Genomic DNA, 10,168 nt, shown 5'->3' with positions numbered 1-10,168 from the left:
AGTGTCAGCATGCCTGCTGTGGTACGTTGGCTCAGAAGGCAGGAGGAGCACCTCTAACTCCTCATCAACTCTGTCAGAGCTCCAGCTTATATTTCTGAATGGGACATGGCACCACGTGGAAGGCAAAAAGGTGTTTGCAAGTAATCATTCCTGAAACATCAAGTGATCATTCATTTATTCCTTTAAGGCAGACTTGCACTCTCCTTTCTCCTCTCTAATTTCCAAAGACTTCCTAGTCTTCATAGACCTGGTGCAACCCAGTTGAGAAACTTCATGGCAACTTCAAATCCAAGAAAACATGCCTGGAAAAGAGAGAACATACAGAACAAGTAAGAATTTGAAAAGCCTATTCCAAACAAGGCTTTTGAATGCAGCACTGCAAACACCTCACATGGTTGATGCAGAAGGAGGAAGAGAACAAAAAAACATCTTAGACCAGAGGCAAGAATTCTATTACATCCCTACACACAGAGGGAGAACTTCTACTCCATTAGGGTCATAATTTATTGAAGGGGAAGCCAGTCAAACTTGTCCACCCTTTTTTTTCTACTACTGGTGGATGTACAATCAGAGAGAGACACTATCCAAAGGAGTCAAAGGGCTTTCATGCAAAGCTTCACAGGAAGGTTAACTTGGAGTTCCCCCCAGATCTAAGTGCATTTTTAGAACCTGGACACCAAGAGCCAGAAGCACCTGCAGTGACAAGAATCTCAGTGAAGTGGTACAACAGTAAGCAGCCAGTCATCAAGCATTCCCTGTGAGTGCCCAGGTCCCCAGTACCCATCTGGAATCACCATTTACTTACTGCATTTGCGGGAAATGCCCTGATCATTACAGCTGTGAAGCCCTTATACAGAGATGCAACTCCCTCCTCTCTGATAAGTTCTCTCAGCACATCTCTAAAGCCATTTGGGTATTTTCCTGGAGGAGCTGAAAGGGATACAAGACACATTTGCTAAGTTGTGTGGTCATCACAAATGCTGAGGAGCATGGTGTATTAGCAGCCCAGGATTTTCAACAGGTTCTGTTGAAAACATCACTGTAGCATCTAGAAGGCACCAGGATCCAAGCACTGCTTAAGTTGTGTTGCAAAATCATCTGCTTCAGTCAAAAACAAGCAAACAAAAAGGACACCTTGCTAAAGACTCGGTAAACAGAAGGTAGGTGCTCACCATCTCCACAAAGCATTACTAACCAAGTAATTGAGGGGCAGGGAAGAAAGGAGAGTAACTTTTGTCAGGGTTTGATGTCTGAGCTGTTACTTGTGGCACTGGTCACAGCTCTCCCAAGAGCTGCTATTAGGAGACAGGAAGGTCAGATTCAAAAACTGATGAAGTTGGTTTATCAGACAGTGATCCTATCACAGGTGCAGCCAAGAATAGCAACAAACTTCAAGTGAAAAGTACAGGCTGTTTTAACGCTGGTGGTTACACAGATTTGCTGAGGCATTTTTAAAAAGTGCTTTTATTCAAAGAACAAGTTCTTCTTTCTGACACTACTCTGGAAAGTACTGCTTTTGCCAGTCTTATGGAACAAGGACTCCACAAACCAATCCAGTTACACAGAACCACCATGAACACCCATTATCTGTACAGCAGCACTGGAGATTGGCCCAGTGGAACAAGGATGGGAAGCTGGGATGTATTCCACACTCAGCCCTTGGAATGGTGGTACAACAACCACAGCTGCCATTGTTCAGAGAATAAGAAAAGAAGTTTCCTACACTAGATTATCATGATCTAGGACTCGAACCACAGCTGCCATTGTTCAGAGAATAAGAAGTTTCCTACACTAGATTATAATGATCTAGGACTCAAGAAAAATGGTTACTGCCCATCCCATGGACAGCTGAGTCCACAGATGGAGAATACAATTAGCCATAAAAATAGTAATTGACTCCCAGGGAATCAAAGGATAAACCTGTCAAACTTCACTGAAGCTCAAGGTATGGCACCATCCTGACTGTAACTAGGACAGATATTTCAGAGCAGACCTGCTAATCTAAAATAAATGCTCTTGGCCAGGCATGCCCAGTTGCTACAAATTTCAGATAGCACAGGTCTGAAGCAAAATAACAAAGCCCCTAAAGAACTTAATTTGTAATAAAACAGCCATGACAAGCCCTTCTGTTATTATGGCTTACATGATTAGGCTTCAAACCAGGAATCTCAAATCAGGAACATTACATTAGCAGGGAGGAAGAAACAGAAAATGTGTAAATAAGCCAACTAAAAATCTAGGAACAGGCTTGGGTTTTCCATGTACTTGTCTCAAGCAGTGCTCAAGACATGCTCAGATGGCAGCTCCCATCTCTGCCCATTCCCAGGAGCATTGCACTGTGTGGCTGTGACAGGCTGGCAGGCAACTCACCAGTCTGGAAACGGGATTTCAGCACGTCAGGTGGGATGGCAACTGCCCAGTTGAAGATCCCAGCCAGGCCCCCAGCAAAGAGGATCCTTGGTGCGCTGAGGTCACTCACACTGACAGGATTGGGGTGAGAGGAAAAAGAAAAGAAGAAGTATAAACTCATCTGTTTTGACTAACGTGACAATCAAAGAGGCAGCACAACCCTGCAGGCACAGAGTGCAGGATCTGAGCAAGATTTCCAACAATCAGAGCCCCATGGGCAAAATGTACTAACTCCACCCTAAAGGCTCAGATCTTTTCATTCAGCAGCACACACACCAATGGCTCTGGGGAAAAAACAACCAGCTAACCAAACAACAACAGAGAACCCCGACAACAAAGCCCCCCAGATCATCGTGCACACACAGGGGGGAAAGTGAAGAGACCTGCTTTAAGTATTCCTTACTTGGCTAATAAGATCCAAGGCTAGAACCTGACAGAAACTCAGAATTCTGCTTTGCCAGTTAACCCCAGGCCAAAGGAGCTCAACTTGCAAGATGAGTGACCTTTTTTTCCCCTAAAAAATTTGTTTTGATGAGACTGCTCTAAATCTCTTTGTAACTGGGGAGATTAATCAGCAATGTCTGGGAAGTCCAGAAAATGATGACTGTGAGATTTCACTAACCTCTTTCCGGTCAGAATGTTCTTCAGCCATTCGTACGTCATGAAGTACATTCCACTGGCTGGGACATCTAGTGGGTAAACAACAAAGACTGTGAGTAGTGGGAAACAAAATGAAGCCTAGAGGCAAAGCAGCCCCATGCCAGCACAGCAACACCACTAAGTACATCCAGATTCCTTTTCTGAACCTCCTTCACAAACAAAACAAAAATCTTCTCTTGTTCTAGACAGAGAAGCCTGAACTTTCCCAGAGACAGCAGGTGCTAAAGGCAAGAACTGGGAAAATATTTATTATGGAGCACATCTGTCAGCAGCCTTTCAAGCCAGACTGTAACCTGCCTGCTGGCCATTAAGCTAATGATGAGACAGCCCTAAGCTTTCTTAATTGCTGCAAAACAGACCAGAAATCAAACAGTTCAGGAATTTCAAAGAGTTTTGCATACTATTGGCTCTAACAATTCTGTTTGGGGTTTTTTTAGTAGTTGATGGGGTTTGGTTTGGTTTTTAAAGGTACCCCCACAGCCCACTCTTAGGTCATGCCTCAACTGGAGAACCAGCCTCTGGCTAGGGACACTGCCAGTCACATTGCCAGCTGCTGCACCACTGTGAGAAGCAGAGGATGGAGCAAATTCCTAAACTGAGATATCTAAACATAGATATTTCAGATTATCCTTGGAAACACTGTCCCAGTACAGGGAACAATCTAACTCTTTTCAAAGGAGAAAGTACCAAAACACATATAGGATTCAGTGTCTGGCACAGTTACCTCATTGTTGTTGTGAGAGGGGTCACCACAGTCCAAAATAACCCACCCTCAAGCAGGTAGAAAGCATAGCTGCTGCAATCACATCTTTTAAAGCAGTCAGCACTATAAAGCAACAGTCACAGAAAGTCACAATCCTTCCCTCAAGGAAGAAAAATAAAAATAAATTTAAAAAAGCCCACTCTTTTTCTTTTCTCTTTGTTTGCTCTCCTCCTCTCCTGAAGTCTCTCCTTCCTCTTGGCTTCTCAGACCTTAATTACTTCCTATGTCCCTCTGATCCTTGTCATCTAATCTCTTCCTCACTCACTGAGAATCTCATGTCTGTTTCTCAGCCCCTTTGAGGCACTGGAGTAGCTCTGCAGACTGCAAAAAAGAAAAAGGGGTCACACAGCATCTCCAATTGGCTAAAGGGTCAGATACCATGTCAGGATTCTTATCTCAAAGCACTCTAAGCAGAAGCATCAGAACATCTCCATCAGTTACCTCTCATGAGGGTGAGCACTGTCCCCTTGTACACGCCACGAATCCCAGCCTCGCGGTACAGCTGCTTGGCACAGTCCAAAGAGCCACTGTATTTAGTTTCACCTGTAGCTGCCTGGATCTGAAGGATTAAAGCAACAATTTCTGACTAGTGAAGGTTTCTGGCTGGTGAACAGTCATTCAGCTAACAGTTAGAAAGCCACGTGCACATTTCCAGAAAAGAAAGAGCACATGCTCGTTCCACGGGCACTCCTGCCTGTGACACCTCGTGTCCCTCCCTCAAACAGCTCTCCCTGTTTGCTGTTCCCTGCAGTCACTAGTTCTCCCTTATTTGTCCATACTGTAAGTTTGAAACAACCAAAGTCAGTCCAGTGACTCTACACTTGCACTGACAAGAAGCAGCTTTCAAATAGTTCAGTGAAATTCCAAAGCTTTCATGATAATGTCACGTCAGTCAGAACTAAGATGTGACCACACGTCATCACCCTAGGGCACTTCAGCACAGCTTGAGAAAAGCAAAGCCTCCAATCTCTGCTAAAGATGGTCTTGTCACTTGTTTGCATTTTCCAACAATACTTCATAAAACCTGGAGGAGGTGTAGAGCTGACAGTCACCTGAACATCAGAAAACTATTTCATGGGATTTGAAATGCATTCCACACTTATGGACACAGAAAATCTTTGCACTAGAAACAGTCTTACTATCTTATAGCTTCCCAATTTTTTAGAAAAAGCTTTGTTCTGAAAAACTGGACTTTTCCATAATTTGCAGTGGATTGAGGCACCCCCTGATGCCTCATATAATGCCATAAAGACTAAGGCTTGTGCTCTGAGGAGTGAACAGAGCAACAAATGCTGTGTGTGCTCGGGCTGTCGTGGTGAGTTTGTATAATGCTTCTTGGTGACACAGCTGCATTAAATGACAGTTGTTTCAGTCCTGTCAAAAAGCAGAACAGAGTAAATACACTAACCAAAAAAGTTACTGGAACGGAAAGACAAAAGCCCTAAAATTCAATTCCCATCACCAGCACCCAAGGCCTTACCTGTAAAAGGCACTTGATTCTCTCTCCTGGAGCCATGATAACTGTTGTGAACACTCCTGACAACATGCCAGCAGCAAACAGCTGAGGGTACCTGCCCCAAGGAAACAGAGGAGACCCTCACACAACTGGTAGGAAACAAAGGGCAGGAGACCCCTGCACCAGACTGTGCTGCTCCACACGAGATGGGCAGTGGAACTAAAAAGGCATCCACTGGCTTTGATCAGTGCAGAAGTGCCTCAACAATGCATAACTAGAGCTAAACATTCAAGGATTCTAGGATACAAAGCCCTGGTTCCCACAGCAACCACATCTCAGCTCTTCTCATCCACTGTATTTGCTAATATTCCTCATACTTGCATTTTTTGCTACAGCATTCCCCATTCATTTTTATGCTCAATAGTCTCCTCCTCCCCAGTCTCCCACTCTCCTCAGTGACCGCAGCTTCCAAGCATATTCCTGCTTGGACCACCAGGAGCCTCTTTTCTGTAACCTCTCAGTCCCTCATTCATTCATCCTCTGCAGTAATCGAGACTGTCCTACCAACCTGCCATCATCCCACACATTCTGCACCTGCTTTCATACAGCAAAGTCTCCATGACAGAAATCCCTCTGACTGACTTTCTCCATCATCACAAACTTATTTTTACATCCAACATCCTGCTACGTTCTCTGGTAAGACAACCTAATATATCAATTTAATTAAATTCCACACCTCCCACTGCTCTCCACTTGCCCAAGAGTTGGCAGTCTATTCAGGTTTTCCAACTCTTACATCTCTCTTTACTCTTAAATTACCACTGAATCTTCCAGACCATTCAGACCTCCCACACCACTCCACAAGCACCTCCTGTTCAAGCTAAGCTTTGAGTTTTCTAACTCACTTTGGGACTATTCAGTCCCAGAGAAGACAAAACAAGCTCCTCAGGTTTCTCTTCATTTCCTTCATTACGAAACTTCCCTTCAAATTCAACATGGGGATCCATTGCGACCCTGCTTGCCTCTAGATCCATAACCATGGAGCTAAGGTCCATGGGCTGACCTTTCTCCCTGGGCCTCACACCCCAGCACACTACCAAGTCTGCACCTAAGGCACAGCAGAGTTGGGCACAGTGATAGTTCCACCACCTATTATTTCTTGACCTTTGTTCTTTCTCTCCCACTGCTCTGCATAAAGTCTCAAAAGACTGTGCTGCCCTTCTCCCATTTGGTATTCCCTTTGGTATGATGTGTACAAAACACATAGCACTGAGGTGGAAAGGCTGCTGGAAGTAAGTCCACAGCCCATTTGTTTCCTTCTGTTCTCCTTACTGTTTCCCTGATCTTTCCCTTCAGCCTCGTCTGCAGGAGGACACTACTGTGGCACACAGAAGGGTAAGGCAGCAGTGCCCAGCCTCCCTGAGCCACCAGAGCAGAGGAACTTCTCCCTGTGTCACAGGGATTGTCACAGCAGGTGAATGCTGCACAGCCAGGTGTGCTTACACCACCCAGGAGGTCCCTGCACGGGCAGAGTGCCAACAGAAACCTCCTCTCCCCACCCCACCACACTTGGCTCAACACAATAGACTCCTGCTTTCTGACAGAGCTCCTACAGATCACACAAATAACGGAATAAAATGTTGCTAAGCTACAGTTCTGTTCCTGTAAATCACAATTCAGCACGGAAGTTAAGGGAGTAATTTATGGGTGCAGGCCTTTCTTCATGCATAAGTCAGCTTGGAGAAAGCCACACCAAGTTTTCTTAGCTTCCCATTTCTTTTCCAGAAGGCTGGCTGCTCATAAACACCTCTCAGAAATTAATAACAAAGCATTTCTATGGCTATTATTACATACTAATGTAAGGACAGGTCAAGAGTGGCAACTAACAAGGAAAAGAAACTCAGGAGGACTGCGCATGTCGTCAAGACTGCTTGACCATGAAGTCATTTCTCCCACAGTTTCTGTTAATAGCAGGGCTGTTGGCAGGCCAGCATTATACACCTCACACTCCACGAATCTAAACCAGACTCATTCCTTAATGACTCTCTATTGCACAGAGAGGGAACTGCACAGCACTTGCCCACGTGCTGCCTGTTTTTAGCCTGTGCTATCAGTCCCACGCTTCCAGGAGCATTAAAACACACAAGGACTTTATTTTTCAGCACTATATTTAGAATCCAGGAGAAGAGACGACTCCACATCACAGCTCAGTGTGCCACAACACAGCAAGGCTGCAAGAGCCTGACAGTGCCTTTCCCAACCGCCCCATCAGCTCAGAAACTCACGTCAAAACGTCGTCAGGTTTTCTCTGTTGGAGCCTTTTTCCCAAGCCAAATCCAAAGAAGCACACAGCAAACATGGGTGTCACTCCAACAATAGGAGCTGCCATTCCTCGGTACAAGCCTCGGACTCCCTGCAAGAAATGTTATCACAAAAATTACTTGGCTTGGCACAGACTTTGCATGCACTTCAACTTCCTGAGAAGTGAAAGGCTGCCACCCAGGATGGAATCAGCCAGATTAGCCACAACTATATCAGGGTTTATTGTTCATCTGCATTTACACATGTTTAGATGAGACCCAGGGCCAGTGGCAGGGCAATTCTATCCTCCTGGAAAACATGTGTACTACTTACACCCTGCTGTTTCAAAACTATTGATCCTGTACTTCTATCCTAAGAAAGTTAATTTAAAAGCCATCTGAATAAAAGTCCTAATAGATTGTTTCAAAAATCTTCTCTCTCACATACCTATAAAAAGGCACAGGTTCTTTATTAATAAGCCATCAAATGCAGTACTATAAAATCCTGACACTGAGCCTGAGAACACTGAATCAAATTTACTCTTTAGATAAAGGAAGAGGCAGAGAAACAAACCTGAACAAGTTCACTCCCCACACAAACTCAATCTGGAATGAGTTAAAAAACAAACTATTTTTTCTTTCCTTCCCTAAGTAAAAACCTTTTCACCATACAACCTTACATTCCTGATGTTTCTCTTCATCAGATCATACACATGGAAAAACTCTCATGCAAGTTCCAGCAGTAGCATTTATTTCATTGATCTTGTCTTTGACCTGAACTTTTTCTAATTAAAAGGAGAGTTATCTTTCTAGATAAAGGCTGGATGCTCCAATTAAATATTTGCTGCTCTGTCTACCTCTTCCTTCTCCCCCCCTGACAAATCAGTGTATCCCAGTGTCTGCCTGTACACTCAGGGGCACAACTGACTCTGTAACAAAACTGTATCTGGCTGACAAAGATCCTGCCCATCCTTCCCAGGAGCAGTGGGAAACAAAAGACCTTGGCAGAGAGGTTTAATAGCTTTCCTTATGGAAAGGGATGAGTGTTGAGTAGGAGTAGAGAGGCAGCATTACTTCTGAACCTCACTTCACAAGGCTGTTATTATGGCTCAGCTCTGACGTCCGTGCTCCAGCAGGGGTGTTAAAAACTACCAATGGATTCAGTGCTAGCAGGGGAGCAGGATCTGCTTACATTGTATAACAACCTCTTAATACCATCAAGAAAGTAGATTTCAGATAGGAGACTGATCTCTCTCATTTAACAGAGAGCTACCTAACAAGATCCAATGGTTACAAGTCAGACCTCAGACTAGGAAACAAAGGGTTGGGCTTTACAGGCATTGTTTCCAAATGGCAAACAGCTGCTGGGAAAACTTGTGAAGCAGAAAACTGGACTCTGTGTCACCTGAAGTCTTTAAAGGAAGGCTGAGTGGCTTTCTAAAAACAAAAGAGACTCTGCTTCAGCCACATGACATGGCTGATTCAGAAGCAAAAGCCACTGCCCACCTTCTGAAGAGGATTGAAAAAATGACTATAATTAACCCTCTGTTCTCAAAGGAAAAAAGAGAAAACCCTAATTACTCAAGCTGATGCTCCTCTGCCTTCTCACAGATTGCACAGCAGAAGTACTGCTTTTACTAACAAAACTCATTGCCTATTTTAGGATTTCCAGAGACAGCTCCAAACACCACGAACTACAACAAAGCCAGGAAAAAAATTGCCAACATTCACTCCAATTTATAACCTCAGACATTCACATCATGGTTATTTTGAACCAAGAGCATTTCCTAACAAAGCACAGCGCCGAGGACCTGGCACATTTGCACTCTCCAAGTTTTATAATCCACTTTAAAATGTTAATTACAATCAATTCAACTGATAAGCCAGGAATTGTAAAGTCTCTGAGTGACAACTTTCCCACAGGATTCCGTTCCTGTACAGGAACCACAGACATTTCTGGCAGATGATGTGCTAACACGGTACCTCTGCCGTGAGGGTCTTTCTGAAGCAGTCAAAGGTCCCAGAATAGAGGGGAGGCTGACCAGGCTGTGGCTTGGGCTGGGTTTGCAGTCTGACCTAGTAAAGCAGGATAGGAAAACATTAACTTATTAAATATTCCTAGCTAAGCTTTGAATCAGAGAACATCTCCACGCGACTATTGTGGAGTAAGATTTGCAACACGACTTCAGGATATCACTAAGACAAATCAACACCACTTTAGCCCTTTGCGTAAAACAAAGAGATTTTAAAATGTATTTAACGGTTCGTTTCAGTAATTAATTGCTGTGATGGCACCGGGATAATGACCCCACCGAGATCTAACGCTGTGCCACTGCTCAGCTTCCCCAGACACTCCTCCTGGGGCCTGATTTATTGTGTCTGTGCGTCCCTCCCGGCCTTGCCCAGGGGCGCTGGGGGTGCCCACCGCATCCCGGGGCTCAGGGAAGCGGTTCGGGCTCCCAGACCCTCCCAGCACCAACACGAATTGTTCTCATTTTCACCATCACTCGGGCCCTGCCTGACAACACGCCACGGCCTCCGGGCCGCGAGGGGGCGCCCTGCCGCACGGGCGGTCAGCCC

General features: G+C 44.8%; 1 protein-coding gene across 1 annotated transcript; it reads right to left on the bottom strand.

Annotated features, from left to right (window-relative positions):
• Positions 1-97: 97 nt before the first annotated feature.
• On the bottom strand, positions 98-10,092 carry SLC25A20 (solute carrier family 25 (carnitine/acylcarnitine translocase), member 20). The gene is made up of 9 exons (XM_009997031.1): positions 10,054-10,092; positions 9,572-9,664; positions 7,574-7,701; positions 5,313-5,403; positions 4,274-4,391; positions 3,032-3,098; positions 2,371-2,480; positions 806-930; positions 98-302 (listed from the first exon to the last, which is right to left on the bottom strand). The coding sequence occupies exons 1-9, from the start codon at positions 10,090-10,092 to the stop codon at positions 240-242; spliced, it is 834 nt and encodes a 277-aa protein (XP_009995333.1). The 3' UTR covers positions 98-239.
• Between the last annotated feature and the right edge of the window lie 76 nt (positions 10,093-10,168).

This window comes from Chaetura pelagica, unplaced genomic scaffold (genome assembly GCF_000747805.2).
Source record: "Chaetura pelagica isolate M959 unplaced genomic scaffold, ChaPel_1.0 scaffold364, whole genome shotgun sequence".
NCBI lineage: Eukaryota > Metazoa > Chordata > Aves > Apodiformes > Apodidae > Chaetura > Chaetura pelagica.
This window is presented reverse-complemented; position numbering and strand designations above follow the sequence as displayed.

Bases quoted from the DNA above. Each gene is read 5' to 3' on its own strand.
- SLC25A20 (XM_009997031.1), bottom strand. From the start codon at position 10,092: ATGGTGAAAATGAGAACAATTCGTGTTGGTGCTGGGAGG. The intron at 3,099-4,273 runs GTAACTGATGGA...TTTACCCACTAG, and splicing joins AGTGCTCACCCTCATGAGAG to ATGTCCCAGCCAGTGGAATG. The intron at 2,481-3,031 runs GTTAGTGAAATC...CAATCCTGTCAG, and splicing joins AACATTCTGACCGGAAAGAG to TGTGAGTGACCTCAGCGCAC.